Genomic DNA, 24,160 nt, shown 5'->3' with positions numbered 1-24,160 from the left:
GTGGTGCAGGTGCCCCTTCGAATGATTACATCTGTATCTTTGGGGTAAATACTCAGTAGGGCACTGGGTCATAGGATAGTTCTATTTTCAACTTTTTGAGGAACCTCCATACTGTTTTCCAGAGTGGCTGCACCAGCTTGCATTCCCACCAACAGTGTAGGAGGGTCCCCCTTTCTCCACATCCTCACTAACATCTGTCGTTTCCCGACTTGTTAATTTTAGCCATTCTGACTGGTATGAGGTAGTATTTCATTGTGGTTTTGATTTGTATTTCTCTGATGCTGAGTGATGTTGAGCATTTTTTCATGTGTCTGTTGGCCATTTGGAAATCTTTTTTTTTTTTTTTAAAGATTTTATTTATTTTATAGAGAGAGATCGGTAGGCAGAGAGGCAGGCAGAGAGAGATGGAGAAGCAGGCTCCCTGCTTGCAGAGCAGAAAGCCTGACTCGGGACCTGATCCCAGGACCCTGAGATCATGACCCGAGCCGAAGGCAGAGAGAGGCTTAACCCACTGAGCCACCCAGGCGCCCCCATTTGGATATCTTCTTTGCAGAAACATCTGGTCATGTCTTCTGCCCATTTCTTGATCAGATTATCTATTCCTTAGGTGTTGAGTTTTATAAGTTCTTTATAGATTCTACAAACTAGCCCTTTATCTGAAATGACCTTTGTTAAGTATCTTCTCCCATTCTGCTGATTGTCTTTTGATTTTGTGGACTGTTTCCTTTCCTTTCCTGTGCAAAAGCTTTCTTTCTTGATGAAGTCTCAATAGTTTCTTTTTGCCTTTGTTCCCCTTGCATTTAGAGACCTGTCTAGCAAGAAGTGGCCGTGGCCAAGGTCACAGACGTTGCTGCTTGTGTTCTCCTCTAGGATTTTGATGGATTCCTGTCTCACATTTAGGTCTTTCATCCATTTTGAGTCTATTTTTGTATATGGTTTAAGAAAATGGTCCAGTTTCATTTTTCTGCATGTGGCTTCCCAATATACCCAGCACCATTTATTGAAGAGACTTGTCTTTTTTCCATTGGATATTCTTTCCTGATTTGTTGAAGATTAGTTGACCACAGAGTTGAGGGTCCATTTCTTGGCTCTCTATTCTGTTGCATTGATCTCTGCATCTGTTTTGGTGCCAGTACCATATTGTCTTGATGATTACAGCTTTGTGATAGAGCTTGAAGTCTGGAATTGTGATGCCAACTTTTCCTTCCATTTCTATTTTTTTTTTTTTTTTTGGAACAGTTTCAGGAGAACAGATATTAATTCTTCTTTAAATGTTTGGTAGAATTCTCCTGGGAAGCCGTCTGGCGCAGAGCACTTTTTGTTAGGAGATTTTTGATGACTGCTTCAATCTCCTTACTGGTTATGGGTCTTTTCAGGTTTTCTGTTTCTTCCTAGTCCAATTTTGGTAGTTCATATGTCTCTAGGAATGTATCCATTTCTTCCAGATTGCCTAATTTGTTGGCACACAGTTGCTCATAATATGCTCTTATAATTGTATTTCTTTGGCGTTGGTTGTAATCTCTCCTCCTTCATTTATGATTTTATCTATTTGGTATCTATATCTTTCCTTTTGGTTAGTCTGGCCCAATCTGTCAATCTTATTAATTCTTTCAAAGAACCAGCTCCTAGTTTCGTTGATCTCTTCTAATATTCTTTGGGTTTCTGTTTCATTGATTTCTGCTCTTTCTTTTTCTCTTCTCCTGCTGGGAAGAGGAAGCTGTATTTGCTGTTCTTTCTCCAGCTCCTTTAGGTGTAAGGTTATGTTGTATATCTGAGATCTTTTTTATTTCTTTAGAAAGGCTTGTATTGCTATACACTTTCCTCTTAGGACCACCTTTGCTGCATTCCGAAGGTTTTGAACAGTTGTGTTTTCATTTTGTTTCCATGAATTTTTTAAATTCTTCTTTTATTTGCTGGTTGACCCATTCATTCTTTAGTATGATGCTCTTTAGTCTCCATATATTTGAGTTCTTTCCAAATTTCCTCTTCTGATTGAGTTCCAGGTTTCAAAGCACTGCAGTCTGAAAATATGCAGGGAATGATACAAATTTTTTTGTTGCCAGCTGAGACCTGATTTGTGACCCAATATATTATCTATTCTAGAGAATGTTCCATGTCCACTCAAGAAGAATGCATTTTCTGTTGCTTTAGGATGGAGTGTTCTGAATGTATCTTAAAGTCCATGTGGTCCAGTGTGTCATTCAAAGCTGTTTCCTTGTTGATCCTCTGCTTAGATGATCTGTCCATTGCAGTGAGGGGGGTGCTAAAGTCCCCTACAATTATTGTATTATTATCTATGTGTTTCTTTATTTTTGTTATTAATTTGTTTATATAACTGGCTGCTCCCATGTTAGGGGCATAAATATTTACAACTGTTAGATTTTCTTGTTGGATAGACCCTTTAGTTATGATATAATGTCCTTCCCCATCTCTTATTACAGTCGTTGGTTTTAAAATCTAATTTGTGGGGTGCCTGGGTGGCTCAGTGGGTTAAAGCCTCTGACTTCGGCCCAAGTAATGATCCCGGGGTCCTGGGATCGAGCCCTGCATGGAGCTCTCTGCTCAGCAAGGAGCCTGCTTCCCCCTCTCTCTCTTCCTACCTCTCTGCCTACTTGTGATCTCTCTCTGTCAAATAAAATCTTAAAAAAAAAAATCTAATTTGTATGATATAAGCATTGTTATCCCAGCTTTATTTTCATGTCCACTAGCATAATGTATGGTCCCCCCCCACCAATTTTAAATCTGGAAGTGTCTTTGGGTCGAAAATAAGTTTCTTGCAGACAGCTTATCAGTGGGTCTTGCTTTTTTGGGGGGGGGGCTTGCTTTTTTTATCCAATTTGATACACTGTGTCTTTTGATTGGGGGCACTTAGCCCATTTAAATTCAGAGTAAGTACTGAAAGATATGAATTTAGTGCCATTGTATTACCTATAAAGTCAACATTTCTGTAAAATGTCTCTGTTCCTTTCTGGTTTATTTAACTTTGGGGCTCCCTCTTTGCTTAAAGGACCCTTTTTAATATTCCTTGTAGGGCTAGTTTGGTGTTCACAAGTTCTTTAAATTTCTGTTTGTCCTGGAAGCTTTTTATCTCTCCTTCTATTTTGAATAACAGCCTTCTATTTTGGTAAAGTATTCTAGGCTGCAAATGTTTCTCATTTAGTACCTGCATATATCATGCCAGTCCTTTCTGGCCTGCCAGGTCTCTGTGGATAGGTATGCTCCAAGCCTAATGTTTCTACCCTTGTAGGTTATGGACCTTTGTCCCAACAACAACCACAGAGAAATATACACTAAAGAAATCAGGAACACTGAAAAAAAAAAAAATTAAATTAAAAAAAAAATCAGGTACAACCCAAAACTGGGGGAAAAAAAATTTTTTTTAAGAAGAAAGAATGTGGGTGCCTGGGTGGCTCAGTGGGTTAAGCTGCTGCCTTCTGCTCAGGTCATGATCTCAGGGTCCTGGGATCAAGTTCCACACTGGGCTCTCTGCTCAGCAGGGAGCCTGCTTCCCTTCCTCTCTCTCTGCCTGCCTTTCTGCCTACTTGTGATCTCTCTCTGTCAAATAAATAAAATCTGTAAAAAAAAAAATTTTTTTTAAATAAATAAAGAAAGAAAGAAAGAAGAAAGAATGTAATCAGACAGGGGGCTAGTGTATTTGGTCTCTTTGTCAGAAAACTAGACCCCAAAACTGTAAAGAAAGAAGAAGTTATATATGTAAAAAATCAAATACAATGAAAGGACAGAATATAACTTTAAAAAATGAAATTAAAAGGGAAAAAAGGGGGAGAAATATAAACAGACAAGTGAACAGAACAGAGCAACTGTATTTTGGTTGGTTTGTTACAAAACACTACATCTCAAAACTGTAATATATATATGTATGTATGTATATGTGATATATATACATATATACACACAAACAAAATACACTGAAATAATGTAACGGTAAAGATAAAAATTTTTTAAAAAAGACTTTAACAGAACCAAAAAAAAAAAAAAAAAAGAAGAAAGAGAGAGAGAGAGAGATAATATGATCAGACAGGTGAAGAGAATAGAGCCATACACTAGATTCTGATGTATTTTGGTCTGTTAGAAGAAACTGCATCCCAGAATGGTAAAGAAAGAAAAATATATATACAAAAACAAAATTAAATAAAATGAAAGGCTAGAATGTAACTGTAAAACTGAAAATAAAAGATTTTTTAAAAAGTTGAGAAGAAATTGGTTGAAAAGGAAAGAGAAAAAAATTATGAATTTATTCATAAAATTATGAATAAATTTAAAGTCATAAAATTATGAACTTAAGAATTATGGGGGAAAAAACTTGAAGTCTGTATGCCATATGCCCCTAGTGTTGGAGTTCTGCAGTTCTCAATGATTGGTAAAGTTGGTCTTGCCTGGATGTTCTTGCTGATCTTCTGGGGGAGGAGCCTGTTACCCTGATTCTCGAGTGTCTTTGACCTGAGCAGAATTGCACCACCCTTGCCAAGGGGGCCAGGCTAAATAATCTGTTCTGGACTGGATTGCTTTATGTGGCTTTTGTTGCCTTAAGACTTTCCCTACTGCTTTAGCGGATGAGATTGAAATGGTGGTCTCTCTATCTCAAGCCTCAGAGTCAAGAGTTTGGGCCTGACTCCTTAGCGCACCCTTAGGGAAGAGCAGTCAATCACTCTGGTCCTCCCTGGTCTTGGTTGCCACTCCGTGCTCACCCAGCCTGTGACCAAGCATTTCTATCTCAGACAGGCAACCCCACTTTGAGTTTCTAAACCCAGCAGACTCTGATGTACCACCTGCACCACTCCTCCCAGGGGTCTCCACCAGTTCTGCCAGTTCTGCCACTTGTTGGGCCCCTGCTCAGAAAGCAGTTGCCCCACCAGGCCACAGTTCAGTTTATGGCAACGCTGAGCTGAGAACCCACTCCTGGGCTCACTGATAGCAGCCAGCTTCCCCACTCCAATGCCTGGAAACTCTGACGCACTCAGGTACCCCTCTGTCTTGTCTTCCTATGACCCCGGGGACACCAAGACCACACTGTCTCACGTAGGATTCTGCCCTGCTTCACCACCTGAGCTCCTTTCAGGCAGGGATGTCCCTCACCGTAGCAGACTTCTAAAAGTTCTGATTTTGTGGGGCGCCTGGGTAGCTCAGTTGGTTAAGTGTCTGCCTTTGGCTCAGGTCATGATCCCAGGGTCCTGGGATTAAGCCCTGCATCAGGCTCCCTGCTCGGTGGGGAGCCTGCTATTCCCTCTCCCTCTGCCTGCTGCTCTGCCAACTTGTGCTCTCTTTCAATCTCTCTGTCAAAAAAAAAAAAAAAAAAAGGATTCTTAAATAAATAAATAAAAATAAAAGTTCTGATTTCGCATTCTGCTGCTGTATCACTTTCCGATACCAAGCTTACAGAGGCCCCCTCCCCTCACAGTGTGTCTTCCCATGTATCAGCTCAGATTCACTTCTCCATCCCTCCTACCTTACAGAAAGCAGTCACTTTTCTATTTGAAGAGTTACAGCTATTCTTTTCTTAGACTCTGGTTGAGTTCACAGGTGTTCGGAATGATTTGATAGCTATCTAGCTGAACTCCTGAGAGCAGACACAACTAAGGTCTCCTTCTCCTCTGCCATCTTGGTGAAAAATCATGAAGAGATATACCTTTAAAAGTGCCAGGCATAAAGGGGCTCCTGGGTGGCACAGCTAGTTAAGTATCCCAGCTTTTGGTTTCAGCTCAGGACCTGTGCATCATGGGCTCTGTGTTCAGTGCAGACTCTACCTGAGATTCTCTCTCCCTATCCCTCTGCCCCTCCCACTCACGCTGTCTCTTTCAAATATAAATCTTTAATAAGTAAAAATTTTTAAAAGTGCCAGGTATAAAAACAAACACATACATCAATGGAACAGAATAAAGGGCCCAGAAATAAACCCAAGCATATATGGTGTATTAATTTACTACAAAGTAGTCAAGAATATACAATGGGAAAAGGATAGTCTCTTCAATAAATGGTATTGGGAAAACTGGGCAGTCACATGCAAAAGAATGAAACTGGATCCCTATCTTAATACCATACACAAAAATCAACTCAAAATGAGTTAAAAGCTTGCACATAAGGCCTGAAACCATAAAACTCCTGGAAGAAAACATAGAGGGTAAGCTCCTTGACATCAGTCTTGGCAATAATTTTTTTGGACTTGCCACCAAAAGCAAAGGCAACAAAAGCAAAAATAAACAAGCAGGACTGCATCAAACTAAAAAGCTTCTGTACAGCAAAGGAAACCATCAACAAAATGAAAAGGCAACCTATGGAATATAAAAAAGTATTTCCAAATCATGTACCTAATACGTTTTTGTTTAAAGTAGGCTCCACGCCCACCAGAGCCCAACATGGGATTTGACCTTAAGACCTTGAAATGGAAACCTGAGCTGAGATAAAAGTTGGACACCTAACCAACTGAGCCACCCAGATGCCCCTGTAAAAAGGATTTAATATCCAAAATATATAAGAAACTCATACAACTGAACAGCCATATATAAAATACACACACACACACACACACACACACAGGGGTGTATATATATCTATCTATATATAGATATGTATATAGATGTACATACAAATATATATCTCAGATTTTAAAATGGGCAGAGGACCTGAATAGGTATTTTTCCAAAAAAGATATACAAATAGCCAAAATCTAAACCACCATGAGATACCACCTCACACCAGTTAGAATGGCCATTATCAAAGAGCCACAAAATAACAAATACTGGCAAGGAAGTGGAGAAAAGGAACTACTGGTGGGAATGTAAATAAAAACTGAATTTTAAATAATCAAAAACTATTAGTCTTTGCTTTCTAAACATAAAAAAATAGAGAAGTTCATTCATCAACTACTTTAAATAATTTTAGACACATTACCACTAAAGGTATAAGACTATATTCTTCAGATTTGATTCTGAATTTCCTTATTTACAATTCTGTCACAACAAGGAATACCTTTCATTGGTTTAGGTTGAGGTTAAGATTACTTCAATTAAGAACAATGATCAGATAAATAAGTGGTTTGCCTTTCACAGAAAAAGTATGAATTCAAACCAATAAATATTTGCCAAGTACTCATTATATATGTTTAAAAAGGAAGAGTCTTATCTTCTGGTTACTTGAAATGCTGCGTTCAGAAAAAGTACATTGGTAGCCATTTAGAAAGAGGGCCACATTTAATTTAATCTCTTATAACCCTCTGTTCTGTTTATAAACTAGTAAAAATGAGACTTTTTAATAAAACCACTGCAAATGTGGAGAAAGTATACCAAATGGTATTCCAGAGGTTCCCCTTTGTCCTTGAATATAACTATTTCAAAGTACCACTAGAAAATATATTCTACACATGGTAGCAAATTATGCCAAAACTTAGAAGGATCAACAGCACCTAGGAGAAAATAAAAATCCCAATCAAAAGAAGTTTTCCTAAATAAAGAAGTAGTTAAGCCTAATAAATGCTACTTTTATTTAGGTGACCATTAGCCTGCAAAGGAAGTTAAGCTAATTATTTCTGTTAGCCTTTTGTTTACTCATGCCTAAGTGCCACACATATTTAAATGCCAAAACTAAAACAAAACATTAGTTCTAGGGGATGTCTGGGTGGCTCAGTCAGTTAAGCATCTGACTCTTATTCTCAGCTCAGATCTTGATATCAGGGTGATGAGTTCAAGTTCCAACACATTTCAAAATAAAGTTCTGAGAAAATTAACTATCTCCCCAAAATTAAAGAACTTAATTTCTAGTCAAGCTTTTCAGTACATTATTCCTTAAACGTGATGCAATGCTCAATACTACTGAGAAAGCTTCTCGAAAGCTTCTGCAATGTCATGGCAAGGCAATATATATTTCTTAGGGTCAATAAACACACACCTGCCTCTATAAGAGCAATACAACATCCTTGTAGAAAACTTTGAATTTTACATGATATATAGTCCAAATTTTTCATCCCATTCTCATCCAGAGGATAACTAAAAACTATAGTTCATCTCTAACAGAATTTTAGTACTGCAAAGTAGCATCAGTAAAGCAATCAGATTTATTTACTAGACATCTACCATACAGAAAAGGCATGAAACAAAGATCTTGATCTTAAACTCATTCTTTATAATTTATAATCTAATGAATGACTTAATTTAGTACTATGTAATGAAATCTTAAAACCACTTATGACACTTAATGACAGAAAATAAAAACAGAGGCAGAGTCACTATTTTGAGGCAGATTCTCGGATCAAAGAATAAAAACTAATTACCAAAGTCTAGGTTCCCTGACAGAAAATGCATTCTGATGGGAAAAACACTTATACCATTTTAGATGCCCTGGGCAAAGTCAAGGGTCAGCCACTGTTCAGTGTAAGGCATTCCAGGAGACACTTCCCCTAGTTTTAACACTGAGCATCCAAGGCAAACCTAGCTGGTGACCCTAACTTGAGAAGTAGTAAGGAGAAAGCAATTCAAACTTCTATTTAGGACGCATGTATTAATCTCTACGCAATAAAGAGTTGAGTAGATTCAAGAATCTCCAATTCCCACCAGCTTTAAATTTTTAAGTCTCTCACTGAAACTGGCCAGTGACATTGGTCCATTCTCTTCTGACTCATTTTACATGGCCCCTTAGAACTATAAGACTTTAGTGATCACTCCTTCTTTCAGCCTTCTTTCTTCTAGAACATCACACTCTGGTTTTACTCTGAACTCACTGGCTCTTCTGTTTCTCTGGATTGTTCCTCTTCCTCTACCTGACAGAAAACATTAAATGTCCCAGAGTTTGATCCTCTGCTGTTTTCTCTATACTTTCTGTGACCACCTATAAACACCATTTACACTCATATCTCTAAAAATTCATACCTCCACCTCTCCCATCTCCCCAGTGAGCTCCAGACTGAATATCAGACCTGAACTTCTAAAAAGCATCTCAAATTTCACATGGCCAAAACAACTCAATTCTGCCTGCCTTCCTCACTCTTCCCTGCCTCAGGAAATGGCACTACCATCCACTATAATTACTGAAGCCCAAACTAAGACATCGTCTTTGATTTCTCCTTCCCTCCTTTTCTACCTCCAAACCATCAGTAAATCCTGTCAGCTTTCTCAAATATATTCCAAACCCATTCTTTTCTCTCTAAATTCGATTTTACCACTATGATCAGAGCCATCATCTGTCACCTAATTACTACAATAACCTATTAACTGGCTTCCCTACTGCTCTTTTCCCACACCCCTCCACAATTTCTTCCCCTCACAAAACAGCCAGGAGTGATCTTAAACACCAAGAACAGAGAATGTCTACTTTGTTTCCCCAATACACAAAACAGCGTCAACCTCATAGTGGACACTCCCTGGTGAATGAATGAACAGTCAGTCGTCTCTCCTCCCCTTTCATACCTAGCTTCCCCCACAAAGAATAGAATCCAAACTTCTTACTACGCCTTACATCATCAGGCCTCCTTCACCTCACATCCCTGCTCTCTATGCTCCAGATTCACTGGCTCTTGATATTCCTCAAACTCCTCATTTTTACCATAGAGATGTTTCTGTACCTTCCACCTGAACACTCCCGCCCTCATGCCTGGTTCCTTCTCATCGTTCTGGCCTCAGCTCAAAATCACCTCCTTAGAAAGGCCTTCCCTGACCAGCCTCTCCAAAGTAGATCTATCCATCTTCTGCCACCTCACCCAGTTTCCTTTACTTCACAGTACTTAGCAGGTAAATTCTCTTGTTGTTAGTTTACTTACAGACAGCTTCCTCCTCACTAGAATATAAACTCCTTTAGAGCTGGGACCTTATCTTTCTTGCTCAGTGATGTATCCCTAGAGCCTAGTACAATGCCTACTACATAATATTTATTGAAAGAATGACTCACAAACATTTACCAAGTACTTATTATGTGCCAACTGCTATGCTAGGTAATAACAATGGATTTTTTTAATTAAACAAAAATAGGAAGTGGAAACAAAATATTAGTATGAGAAGAAATTTGATGTTCATTTTATGTTGACCATTCCTGCACTTAAAATGAAAGATCTTCTATGATAAATTCTACTTTTCAAAATATTATTTTGGCAGTATAAAATAAGAAGACCCTTAAAGTATCAGTAATAATTAGTATCTCATTGCAGCTTTGGAAGTTATCTAGATGATGACAATATTCATTTTTAATGTACATTCTATATATTAGTTCCCACTAATTAAGCCATAATTCAATAAAATACTATCTAGGACTCTTCATGTCTTCAAAATACACATACAAACATTTCATCCAATCAGAAAAATCATGACTCTGTAAAACCTTCCTGCTCTCAACATACAGAAATATTCACAACATGACAATAGTGGTTGTCAACTCACCATTTATTGTCTGGCCTCAGATTAATTAACCAGCTTCATTCAAGCCAAGAACTGATCAAATTCCAATTACTAATCAAGTTCATTTCACAAAAGTCATCACTAAAGTTGAGATTCACCCCTCACCTCCCGATGCCTATTATAACAGAACATGTCCAACTGAGTTTAGGTTAAAGAGTTACGTTTCATTGTTACCACAGTACTTTTAGATCCATCTAATTCAGAACCACAGCAGAAAACCTTAGTATCTGATGTAATCATACCAGTTACCACCACTATCATTATGACATCACTAAACACCTTATGGCAAAGCATTACCTAGGAAGAGGTAGATTTCAAGCTCAAGGCACTAAACAAATGACATCTCTTCAGATCTTATGTTCTCTATAATGTCATATTTTAGCACAATTTGAAACTATCATATCCTACTCCAAAATGTTGTAAGGGTTGAATATACTAATATTTTTAAAGTGTGATTTATAAAATGAATCAAATTCAGTGTAACTAGATATAAGTACTGAAAATATTACACTAGATTTTTAAAACAGGAGGGAAATAGAGACACTTGGGTGGCCCAGTCAGCTAAGCATCCTAACACTTGATTTCAGCTCAGGTCATAGTCATGATCTCAGGGATGTGAGATCAAGACCCAGTGTTAGGCTCTGCACTGGGCATAAAGCCTTCTTAAGATTCCCTCTCTTCTCCTCCCTCTGCCCCTCCCTCTCTAAAAAACAAAACAAAACAAAAAAACCTAAGGGAAATATACCCATCCTCCAACCAACTTTAAAACTATTATACAGTTTGAATAGTAGGGTATTCTCAAATATACTCAACCAAAAACATAAAAGACATACCACTTGTTCTATTTAACCAACTGAGCCACCCAGGGACCCGCCCACTTGTTCTATTAATTAACTAATTAATTTTAATTAACTTTCTAACCCTACTTGTCAATAGAAAAAGAGGTGGGGGCAGGGAGCTTTTTTTTTCTTTGTATCGAAATATAAGAACACATTAATCTTATTTACATTTATATACAATTACTCTATAAAGCTGAAAAACTGTAGGTACCAAAACAAAATTAAATCCTAAATAAAGGCCAAAAGTTCAGGATTTTCCAACTCACACTTGTTATTACTATTTGTTTTTACTGCCATTACTTAAAAAAAGTTCCCTTCAGCATTTTCAGCTGATTCTATGTTACCCTTCTTTTTCTCCTTAGTCTAGTTAGATATTTGCATAAACAAATCATATTTAGGATACCCGTAATTAACCCACTTTCCTTTACTGTGAAGTAAAGGAAATGAAATAAACTCATTTCAATACCAGCAATTATTTACTTACCCCTGGTCTTTGCACTGGCCCTCAGGACCAAAACGATTGCTGACAAATTCAATCAGAAGACAGCCCTTTGTTTTCAGGAAAGTCCTAAAATCACTCAACTTAGTCAAAAGATATACTGGAGATTATTTCAAAAATATAAATTTTCTTCAAAATCTCAAAAAGGAAAAGAAATCCCTGCATAAATCAACTCAGAGGTCATTATCTTGACCTTCACCATCTGCTCATTTGTAGAAGAAACTACACTTGGTTTTTCATCTATGGTAGAACTTCATAAAACTAACTAAAAAATAATTTTAAATACTTATTTGCTCATGGGGCACCTGGGTGACCCAGTTGGTTAAGAGTCTGCCTTCAGCTTGGATTATGGTCCTGGGATTGAGCTGCACTGGGCTTCCTGCTCAGTGTAGATACTGCTTTTCCCTCTCCTTCCTCTCATGCTCTCTCTCACTATCTCATCTCTCTCTCTCAAATAAATAAAATCTTTAAAAAATAAAAAACGTATTTGCTCAATAAAGAAGCATAACAAAAATTTTATCATTATTACTGTAAAAGTAATCCACTCTCAGCTTAAAAGCTGAAAAAAAATTTTTTTGGAAAGGCACGCCCTGACATACCAATGGTCTATCACTACAAAAAAAAAAAAAATTAGATAAAATATATGCTTTGTAAAGATATCCTGTCCAAATTACTTCATCTTGGGTACTGCTTATAAAGTATCCCCTTCCACTATGTTCTTTGCTACAGGAAGGTCTAAAGGCTGCAATACAACCTCAAAGTCCTTCCTTCAGTTACTTAACCTCTAAGCACTAGGATGTTTTCTTCCTCATGGAAAACAATGGAAAAATGGATACAATGCTTGGGTGATATTATACCTCCAAACATATTATTACAAATCTATTTAAAGAGGTTAGGTTACAAAGACATTACAGATGGCTTCTGACATGTACATATAAATTGAAAGCACTCCATACAACCCCTAGGGATAACGAACTGTCTTCTCACTTACTGGAGTTACTTTGATTGCAGAATTTCCAAATACTCAGTAAGCATCAGAAACCTCTTAATTGCAGTCTCCCCTTTTTCCGACAAGTAGTATACATCTTTGAGAAAATAATTCCTACTCACGTTTTTCTTACTAAATGCATGCCTATTAAATTCCATTATTTATTAAAGTTTGCAAGACCAGATTTAAGAGAATGATTTTAAATCAAATTTATATATGTCTCCATCTAAAAGTAGGGTATGATGACTACAGTTAACAATACTGTACTGTATGTTTGAAATTTGCTAAGTGGGTAGATGTTAAGTGTTTTTACCACTCACCAAAATATGGTTAACTCTATGAGGTGATGGGTATATTAGCTAGCCTGATTGTGAAGATCATTTCATGATGCATTTATACAAGTTGTACACCTTAAATATACATACAATTTCTACTTGTCAATTATATCCCCCAGTAACTGGTAAAATTATATGCCTAAAAAAACACATCACAAATTTCTAGACTATCACAAAATTGTGTTATTTGAAATTTTAACAGCAACTGTGCCTGATATATTTCAAGCAGCAGAAAATAGTATCAGAAAAAAAAAAATTCACACTTCCAAATACTGCTTCTCCTTTTTGCTTTGCAAATAGCTTTGAATGTACACAAAAATGTCATTTACAAGTGGAACTCAAACATTTTGTGGAACAAGGTTACCTAGAAGTTCTGGAAACACCTAAAATTGTAGGAAAAATTTTGCGTCTGTACTTAAGGCAATTTTTTTCTGCATAAAAGGCCTACAGAACTTTCAGCTTCCCGAAAAGGTTCAAGATCCAATTAAAGTGACTGGAGGAACCGTCAGTGTCAAATAACTTGTCACAGGCAATCCAAGCCTTACTTTTTTTTATCCTGAATGGCGGGGCGGTGGGGGGGGGGGGGGGGCGGCGTTTATCCTAATGTGGTGGATCCTACACAACTTCTAAGCAGAGGCAGGCATGAAATGGCTGTCCGATACAAACCGCTCCCTTCACACACCGAACGCGGCAATCTCCCAAATTTTCTTGAAGGGGCCAGCGAGAAGCAGACGCATTAACACCCCCACTGCTCAAAGATCGACTAGCTCAAGCTGGACGTGTCCTCCTCTTACGCCAGAGAGGGCTGCGGGGAGGTGACCAGGTTTCACCGAGGGGCAGAAGTCCCCTCCGGGATCACTCACGGAAGAGACCGCATCACCAGCAATCTCCTCCCGCCCCAAAACGCCCCAAGTAGAAGCTGTGGCTGTGGGCGCCGCAGACCCCGGCCCTCCCAGGCGCGCCAAGGGCCGCCGCCGCAGCACGGTCGCAGCGACCTTCTCGCTCAGGTCCCCCGCAAGCCCTGTTACCCGCGTTGACCACACAACCCACAAGGGAAAGGGAAGAGGTCGGACAACAAAGCACAACCCGAGGAGGCCCAGGCGAGCTTTAAGTTGGGGCGCGGGGGCTGCGGCCCGAGGAGGAGCTGGTTGGAGCCAAGCCGCGCGATGCGGGGCGGACGGGGCCGGGGACGCGGCCCGCCAGATGTCAGTCGGCGGGGCCGGGGTGTCTGCAGCCGGGAGGAAACCCGGTGGGCGTAAGCGCGGCGGCGTCGGGGAGGCGGCCGGAGGGAAGCCAGGCCTGAGAAGGGAGGGGAGCGGCACCGGGGTCCCGAGGCGCCTCGGTCGGCCGCAACCCCCGCGCCAGCCGGGGACGGTCCCGTTACTTACCCGCCGGGAGACTGCGGGCTCCGCCGGGGCTGTCCCGGCCGCCGGCCTCCGGGGCCAGGAAGCGCCCCCACATAGCGGGCGGGAGGGCCGGGGGCGCACGACTCCCCTCGTCCGTCCTCCCCCGCCTTCGCCTCCTGCTTCTTCGGCGGCGGAAACTTGTGCAGAGCCTGGGGCCGCGGCGACAGGAGCGGGAGGGCGGGCGGGCGGTGTGGTTAACGGCTGCTCAGCGACGGGCGGGGAGCGCAGGGGCCAGATTCGCCGCGGCGCCGGGGGCGGCGGCTGCCATGGCCGAGCCCGCTGGGCTGAGGCCCGGACCGGGGAAGCAGCGGCTCGGCGGCGACGGCGGCTGGGTTCCCGGCTGAGCCCGAGGTAGGCTCAGAACCTCCAGGCGAAGTTGCAGCTGCGTCTTCTCTCCGCCCCCTCCGCCGGCAGAGCCGGAGCTCGAGTCAGGGCCGGGTGGGGGCGGGGCCTGACGGGGGCGTGGCCCCGGGCGCTTACATAACGCGTGCGCGGCGCGGGGCGGGAACTGCGGACGGGTCCTGCGGCGTACCCTTTGCTCAGCCAGCGACTGAGGAGGGGTCGCCTCCACGCACCAGCTGCGTTCCTCCCTCCCCATCCTACTGCTCAGTCGGTTGAGCAGAGAAGATGAGAAGAACTGGCCCCCGGGCTGTATCTTTCGGAACCGCCCTCCCTTGGGTAATCCCTCATGGCCTCGGGGCACCTCTCTGAAAGAGACGTGTTAGACCTGGCCCTGCTGCATAACTGCTTGAGATAAAAGGCCGGCCCGGGAGGGATTGAGGACTCCCAGTTTTATTTGGGATTGGGATTAAAGTCATCATGCATTGCAGAAGCATCGTTGATAGATCACTTTGGGGGATAGGAAAGAAGTCGTGTTCCTGGGCGAGGGGGGCGGGGGGGCAGGCGGGGCACGGGGAGCAGACAGCAAAATAGCTCCTATAGAAGAATGTGCGCAGGAAAAGGCGGAAAAGAAAAAGACCGGAACGTTCAGGGAGGGGCGGTAAATTTTAATCTATCCCCCCAGTGATTCAGATAAGCAACTACGGAGGAAGGAGTCAAAATAGCACCAAACCATGCAATGGGAGTAACTTCCTTACACCCTACACCATCAAGTTCCTCCTACGTTTGGTCACTTCCCACTCTTCACCTGAACCCCCCAGTACAAGATTATGTATCTTGAGGAAGGACAAAAGAGTGCAGCATCCTCTCCTTAAATCTTTTCACTGGCAATATCAGGATCCTTCCAACATTTAGATACAAAAGGGTTCATTTAATAAATATTGGTGGAGCACTGTAGGAGGGTTTTACACCTGGTACATGAATAAGAGATAAACTAAAAAGCAAGCCTCTACCCTCAACAAGACTTTGAGTCCAGTGATGCTTTTTTCCTGTTTTAGAAGTTTGCTAACAGAGGCCTTGCATTTCTATTTAAACGCTTTGGGGGTGCTTAAAGATTTTAGAGGTTAAAGTACATTTAGTTGTTTAGTCTATTACTTACCACATCTATGTTGTAATTTATCTGATTGCAGTTTTACATTTAGTCTTCCACCCGTAGAGTTCCATTTATTTCTCCCAATCATGAGCAGTTGGCCCAAGGGTCAGCTCTTCCTGAGGACAGAAAGTGACAGAAACATGAAAGGATGTGATGGGTTCCTTTTCCTGATTTAAATGTGCATTAGTTCATTTGAATAGTTATTCAAGTTTAGAAAACTTGAATAGTTGAGGTTCAGAAAGAAGCCTAAAAAATAATAATAAAAAGTTCCAGAAAGAATTATCAGAACCTATATAGCTATATCAAAGTATCCTTGTTTTCATGATTTATAGTTACCATAGTCTCATAACAGGTATGATATTTATTAAACACCAAAATTTTTTATACAGTTCTAAGAAATGCATGAATTATTACAGATATATCTTGATCTTTTGTGAGTTTATATTTATTTGTTATTCCAAAACTCTCCCAACTTCCCCTTAATTCTAAGCAGTGTTTTTGTTTCTGTTTTTAATCATTTGCTCAGGTTTTCTATGTATTTTTTGCCAGTGTGGAGGGCATGCTGCTACACACACAAAAGAACATGTGAAGCTGAGACTATGTAAAATATTTCAATACCAATTACAGGGTAAAAGGAAATAGTAAAAACATCTTTCTATTTTGGTAGTTGGCACCAAAGATAAAAATTTTTGTGTTCCTACTAATTAAACTTGGAAGGATACAGATCTAATGCAATTAAAATAGCAAATACAAAGCAAGAATAGTATGTATATGAAGTAAACTGTAACCACTTTTTTATTTATATAGTATATAATGAACTCTGATTTCCCTCACACCCAGTATCCATAGTTCTCAAAATGATTAAAATTTATCATAGCACAGATTTAAGAGCCTAAGAACTACCTAACCATGACCAAGCCTGATGTTGTAAATTGGCATATTTTTGTTTTGTCATTATAGTATGAAAAAACCATGAGGAGAATCTTATAAGCAGACATTTATTACTGAACTTAAATATTCTGGTAATTGTTCTTGTAAGCAGCAATAATAAAAGCAAGTAATGAAAATAATGACTATGTATGTTTCTGTGCATGTGTGTAGATATGTGTGTGTTTAAATACAGTTGCTTAGGTGAAATTTAGATTCTTGTTGGAATGTTTTGGAAGTCGACCTTTTAAAAGTATAAACTAGGTCATGAAAGAGTAAAAAAGTACCAAAAACACCATATTTAATATCAAACCATATTAAATTCTTCATTTGAAATATTGCATTCAAAAAAAATTTTTAATGAAAAATAAACATTGCATTTATAAATCTTAAATTCTTTGGATATGAATCTCTGATCTGATTAAGTTAAACTATCTTATATATTTATATGTATATAAATATGTATTTTCATATATATATAATATATCTTATATATTTTTCTTACATAAATTTATCGTATTGGGCAAACAACAACCAGAGAATTGAAGAGTGATACAACAGAGGATAAAAGTGATATTTTAAAATGAGAAGGAACTATCATGTGCATAATATGAGGAAAACTCAGAGTGGTTAATGTTTATAAAAATATAAAAATGTCAAAACCAACAAAATGTAGAAAAATTAAAACATCCAGTAATAATTGAAATCGCTCCTAAAGAACAATTTCTACTTGAGAGGGACAGATTTGTGGATGAAGTCTAAAAAATTCCAAGGGACAGATAATTCTGGTGTATCAAGGGTGTTACAAGGGCTTTGATATATAATGTTACTCTTCCAGATCATAAAAATGACGGATTACTGAATTTATTGTGGGTTGTTGTAATCTCAAATAATTATTTATAATAATGAAAAAAGGGAACTAAGAAACTCTTTTTTTTTTTTTTTAAAGATTTTATTTATTTATTTGACAGAGAGAGATCACAAGCAGACGGAGAGGCAGGCAGAGAGGGAGATAGAGGGAAGCAGGCTCCCTGCTGAGCAGAGAGCCCGATGCGGGACTCGATCCCAGGATCCTGAGATCATGACCTGAGCCGAAGGCAGCGGCTTAATCCACTGAGCCACCCAGGCGCCCCACTAAGAAACTCTTTTGACAGTGGATTTAAAAAATTTTAATTGGATTCCTAGCAGATACATTCAACTATACAAAGGTGAATAGAAGACATATAGGTTATTCAACCTGTCTGTGCCTCAATTTCCTCATCTGTGGTGTGGCCCAGGCCAAGGGGGTGAGGATATCTCATTTCAAGTCCATGATTCCTGGGCGATACAGAAAATTAATCCCATCTGTACCTTTGGCTCCGAAGTTGAGTTGTAATGGCCAATGAGAAAGTAGGTAAGACATGAACCAGTAAATTATGGAGCAGTCTTTTAAGTGGGAGGCAAAGCTGGGAGGGATGGAACTTAAAGGAAAGACAAAGTTAAGTCTTCCAAGGTACCAGCAGTGTTTACTGAAACTGCTTAGGATTGATGTATTTGTGAATGGAACTTATTGTGGTCACCACGTGGTCATACTGAACCTATAGAAAAGATGCAAGGTCATTTACAATGAAGGGGGACAGCAAACTTGACAATGTATAAAGAGACAAGTTCTCCCCTGCCTGTCTTCCTATTCAGACACCAGAAGGATAAGTGTATGGAGAGAAGGGTGGAGTTCAAGAAAGCAGCTCACACCTTCACTACACACACACACACACACACACACACACAGCCTGCTGCCTAACCAGCACTACTGGAGAAGAGGACTGTTTTAATAACTTCAAATGGTCAAAATATTATGGAATTGGATTGAGATGAACTCAGTGGAAAGGCAGCTTTTTAATAAAGTATAATTGATAGCAATCGTGAGACTTTGGAATATTTATTTTAAATGAACTGAGACTCCTCACTAAACCAATTAAATATTTTATGTAATCCTCAAAACAATCTGTCATCAAAATAAAAATAGGGGCGCCTGGGTGGCTCAGTGGTTAAGCGGCTGCCTTTAGCTCAGGTCATTAGCCCAGCGTCCTGAGATGGAGCCTGGCATCCTGCATGGGCTCCATGCTGAGCAGGAAGCTTGCTTCTCCCTCTCCCACTCCTCCTGCTTGTGTTCTCTCTCTTGCTGTGTCTCTCTGTGTCAAACAAATAAATAAAATCTTTTAAAAAATAAATTAAAAAATAAAAATAATTTTTAAAAAAATGAACAAGGGAAAAAAAAGACAAAAAACAGACACAACTATGGAGAGAACAAACTGGGAGTTTGTTCTCCCAGCGGGGAGGGGAATGGGGGGGGATGGATGAAGTAGGTGGAGGGGATTAAGAGTAAGTACACTTATGATGAGACTGAGTAATGTATAAAATTGCTGAATCATTATATTGTACACCTGAAATTAATATAACACTCTATGTTAATTATATTAGAATTAAAATTAAAAAATAAATAAAGCAATCTGTCATCATCAGGCAATCTTAGCTCTATTTTAAAGCTTGGGAGAAAAAGACCCAGAGAAGTAAGGTCATATAGGCAGTAAAGAGCTAGCGTCCAAACCTAATCCATATGATCCCAAAGCCCATGCTTTTCCCATCATGATCTTTAATATGTTGCGAAACAAATTATAAGATTTTTCTTCAGATGCTGTGCAAGAAGGAAGTACCTAATTATAGGATTTCTGTATAATGTTTAGGGTTCGGCTAAGATTGGAAACCATGTGACATTAATCTGTGGTGTTGTATGATTTTTCTTTAGCTGCAGCCAGCAGTTTGAGTATAGGAATAAAGAAGGCAGATAAAATCACAGGATTTTGTGGTGTGGACACGTAGGGAAAGGGGCAAAGAATTTAAGGATATTGGCTAGAGAATGGGTGAGGTGATGGGCATCTGGGTCTAGCCTCTCTGAAGAGAACAGTGAAATCAAGAGAAGACTGAAATGTGGACGGAAGGCTGAGAGAATAAAGGGATGGAAGTTTCTCAGGAAACTGAAGAGCAGATACACTGACAATAGGCAGGTGAATGGTGGAAAGATGGGGCATTAGGGTGAGTGGGAAGAAAGTTGGAGTTTAAGATTGCAGAGGTGAGGCAGAGGAGGAATTATCTATGAGGCTGCGCTGGAGTTGCAGGTCTCTGATCTCCCTTCCAGAAAAACACTGATGCTCAGCCACAAGGAATAGAGTTGACTGGTGGCTCCAGCTGTTAGCTCCTGAAGAATCTGCCTCAGCTTTGAGGGCAGGCCATTTTTCCTGGATAGCTCCAGCCTGGGACTGAACATGGCAGAGACGGTGGGCCCTGCCATTCTTTCCCACGCAGAACCCGTGTAATCACCAGTCTTTGTTTTCTAGCTCTCTGCTGGGCTGACTGAGACTCGGTCAGCTCTGCACTGGCATCTGAGTCTTCCCTTTCCAAAACTATTTCCCTCCCCTTTCATCTTTCACAGGTGCTACCCTCCAAGAAAAACCTCTTGCACTCCTGACTCCATTTTAGTGTCTGCTTCCCAGAGAACCCAACTAAACAATCTGCAAGGATAAAGACATAAAGGAGTTGAGTTTGTTTGTTTTAAATAGTAAAGTCGGGTTCTATAAAACGTGATGACAATGTTTCTGAGGACAGGAAACCAAGGATGGGTGATCAGGAAAGCAGCACATAGTAACATGGACTGAAACTACACAATAGTATACACATATAAGCACCTTCCAGTTTGAACACCAGGGGAAGGCAGAATTGAGAGAAGCCAAAGGATTTAGCAGTCTCAGAATACCACTCGGACACACAAACTCATGAGAGAAAGTTCTGAGTAGTTCTAACTGGACTGGTCCTGGCAGCGGCTGTCCCAGTGAGAAAAATTTGCCACTATCCGAAGTACTTCCAGGAGCAAATAACAAATGTATGAAATTTACTGTGTTCACTTAGATTGACAGGACTTTTGTTAACCAAGAATAGTTAATTGGTTACAAAGTCTCCATTCAAATAATTTTCAAAGGTTAACATGGTTTTCTTTTCTAGTAGCTTTCTTACTACTGGGTAGTAGAAGAGAATTCAATTTGATAAGGCTGTTAATTTTGGTAAGTTTTTATCCAAAGAATTTTCCCCATATTACTTACACAATGGAAGAAAATAGTGATCTCCAGGAACTGGAAGTACAGTTAATGGCACTGAAATAATTCCTAGAATGATCTGGGTTAATTTAAGGATTGGGCCTTTTTGATAAAATTTCCATGGAGGTCTAGAATTTTAACAAGTATTACATTCAGAAAACAAAACACCAGTCTAGCTGCAATTTTCAGGTTTATGGGGAAACTGATTTCTTGGGGTTTTTTTCTGATTATAAAAATATTACATATTTTTAAAGACAGAAAGAAGATAGTATATTCATTCTTCAGTAAATATTTGTTGAGCACCTAATTAAGGCAGGAAAACTAGGGACAGGTATGAAAGATTGCCTTACTTCACTATAGCTTTTAAATTTTCTATTGTGTAAGCATATATACATATCAATTGGTAAGGGTTGTTTGGGGTTTTTCTAACCCAAATTATCTCTAAGGAAAGGTGGAGTCATTGTACTCCAGTGCCTACAGTCTTTCATCTTAAGGGTTACTCTCTGAATTATTTTGATCAACAACATACTGATTGAAGAAGTCACTTAGCCTGACTTAAATTCAATCTGCAAAATTTGGAATCTATTTTTTAAAAAAAGATAAATGAACTTTTAAAAGATCACTTTTGGGACACGTGGGGTCTCAGTCAGTTATGTGTCTGCCTTCATCTCAGGTCATGGTCCCCGAGTTCTGGGATCAAGTCCCGCATCAGGCATCTTTCATGGCAGGGAGCTTGCTTCTCCTTCTGCCTCTGCCTGACGTGCCCCCTGCTTGTGCTCAATCTCTCTGACAAGTAAACAAATAAAATATTTAAATAAACTAAAAATCACTTTTTTTTTTTTTTTTGAGGACAGGGGAGTGGCAGAGGATGAGGGAGTGAGAGAATCCTAAACAGGCTCCAAGCCCAGTGTAGAACCTGCCCAGAGCTCAAGCTCACACCCCTGAGATCATGACCAGAGCTGATGTCAAGAGTCCGACAGTTAACCAAATGAACCACCCAAGTGCCCCCAAAGATCACTTTAAAATGTAGTGAAATAGTATTACATAGTAGTGGTTCTAAATATATGTTAAATATGGCAATGGGAAAAAGCAACATACCTAAATTAGTATATTTAATAAATATATAAGTAAGCTAATATTGTGTGGACTTAATTGTTTCACTTATATCTCAAAATTTTAACATATCAAGTTGTTGCATTTTAAACACATTTTTGAAAATACATGTGAAATGCATCTCCATTTTTAAAAATGGAAAGCACCTTATATTTTGAACATATCTGGACTAAATTAAAATTAATGAATAAAATTGATCCTTTTTTTCTCTACTTTGAGTCACAAACAAGGTATTTCTTAAAGATTTGTAGTATTTTGCAACGTTATGTTCAGGGAACCCATATTTAACATTTTTAACTACCTTAAACTGAATTTTAAAAGTATAACATCTTACAGACTTTTCTTACAACCCAAGAAGACTTAAAAGTTTTTCAAAACCTAGTGGGATAACTAATTTATACTTTCATTATTGTAATTGAGACTTCTGTTTTTTAATGAACCTTGAATCACCAATTAAACTGCGAAATGAAAGCACAGAAAAGCTGCCTGAATATCAAATACACTCATTATCATAAGTGTTCACAGAGAATATGAGATGAATTAACAATGAACAAAGTATCTACAGGTAAATTCACTCTTCAACATGTATGATGAATGACGGCAAAATAAATTACAAATACATATGTGTGTATATAAGGTATACATGAAATTATGATATTTGCCTAATTGGATTATTAGACACATTTTTACATTACTTGCTAGGTTTAGTTTCTTTTATTATTATTATTATTGTTATTATTACAACAGATAATTTCCTAATGAAGTTCTGGAGCAAATTTAGCCTTAGAAAAGTTAGGCAAGTTATTTATACCATGAAAAATCAGTGAAGGACAACTGTCTTCAACTGAGACCAAAAGATAGAGATAGCCGTTAGCATTTATGTTCATCATCTTAAAAAAAAACACATGATCTCAGCAGGAGGGACCGATAGAGACACTCAGAAGAGGGGGAGTTGGGGGCATTTGATCAGCTTTGAGGGAGAACAGAGTGAAAGACATTATCCAGAGAATTCTGCACAGCCCTGCCTGAATGCTGCTTGCTTATTAGCTCACCCTTGAACATCAGTCTGGTTCTGGCCCAGACCCAAAAGCTAAGTTTCAGATCATGGCAGGCTTAGGAGAACAGTGCAGACTGGAACATCTAATCCCACCCTGACTTGCCCTAAAATGGCCCCTGAATCCGTCCAGCTCCTGATTTTGCTGCCTCAAGCTGTTCCTAGCAACTCAGTGCACAGAAGAGCAATGCCATTTTTGCTCTAGTTTTGAGTTTGGGTTTTTACCACATAATTTTTTTAAGGAATTTTCTTCTTCCCACATACCATCTTCTAGAACAGATGGCTTAACATTTCTTAGAGGAAATGAGTCACGGTTAGCCGATGAGAGCCTATGTCTCCATGTTTCCAGGGCCGAGACAGTCATCACCCTTCAGGTACGTACCTGCCACGTGGGAAGCCGCTACCAGGCACTGCAGGTTTCCTGTTGCCTTTTCATCCAGGGGCTTATGATGAATTTCCTTAAAATGCTTCAGAATGTGTGGGCTTTCTCCTATTAATACAACCTTGGTTGGAAGGTAAAGTTTGTAGGCTGCGAAGTGGCTTTCTGCGGAGGTGACAGCCTGCCTCCCAGAGAAGGTGCCAGAATAAGGAGACCTCGAGAGCCACTGTGAAGCTCATATGCCCTGATCCCTTTACAGATACTGGCAAAGGGCCAGAGCCAGAGTATTGCTACAGTGAGGAGCTGGATGGTGGGGCAGATTGCCAGGCGATGGCCAGACTGTCATTAAAAAGAGATGGTTTTTATAGACTCCCAGTAACCCATACTGAACCCTGTGGTTTCTGGGAGAAAAAAGAACCAGATTATTCTCCTATTGGAAACAAACAAACAAAAAAAACACTGGATTTAGGGTTGTAGGATCTATATTGGTCTCTTCAAAATACTTCAGTATTTATTTCAGTAAACAGTCTTTGCATGTTTGTGTATCTGTAACTCACACTTTTCCTGAGTCTGGGGATGTTCTCTGCCCCTCCAGTTGTCATGA

General features: G+C 39.6%; 1 protein-coding gene across 3 annotated transcripts in view; it reads right to left on the bottom strand.

Annotated features, from left to right (window-relative positions):
* The window catches only part of CEP85L (centrosomal protein 85 like), a 174,299-nt gene extending 150,339 nt beyond the window's left edge, over positions 1 to 23,960 (bottom strand). The window contains exons 1-2 of one of the 3 annotated variants that reach the window (XM_032339692.1): positions 23,560 to 23,960; positions 15,963 to 16,072 (exon numbers count right to left, since the gene is read on the bottom strand). In XM_032339692.1, the coding sequence (XP_032195583.1) occupies positions 15,963 to 16,044 (82 nt within the window). In that variant the 5' untranslated portion in view covers positions 16,045 to 16,072; positions 23,560 to 23,960. Of the gene's footprint in view, positions 1 to 14,446; positions 14,888 to 15,962; positions 16,073 to 23,559 lie in introns of those variants that run through there. The other 2 variants (XM_032339690.1, XM_032339691.1) reach the window with 2 other exon arrangements.
* Positions 23,961 to 24,160: the final 200 nt, after the last annotated feature.

Source organism: Mustela erminea, chromosome 4, assembly GCF_009829155.1.
Source record: "Mustela erminea isolate mMusErm1 chromosome 4, mMusErm1.Pri, whole genome shotgun sequence".
In the NCBI taxonomy this organism is placed as follows: Eukaryota; Metazoa; Chordata; class Mammalia; order Carnivora; family Mustelidae; genus Mustela; species Mustela erminea.
Note: the sequence above shows the minus strand (reverse complement) of the source record. Positions and strands in the feature narration are given on the sequence as shown.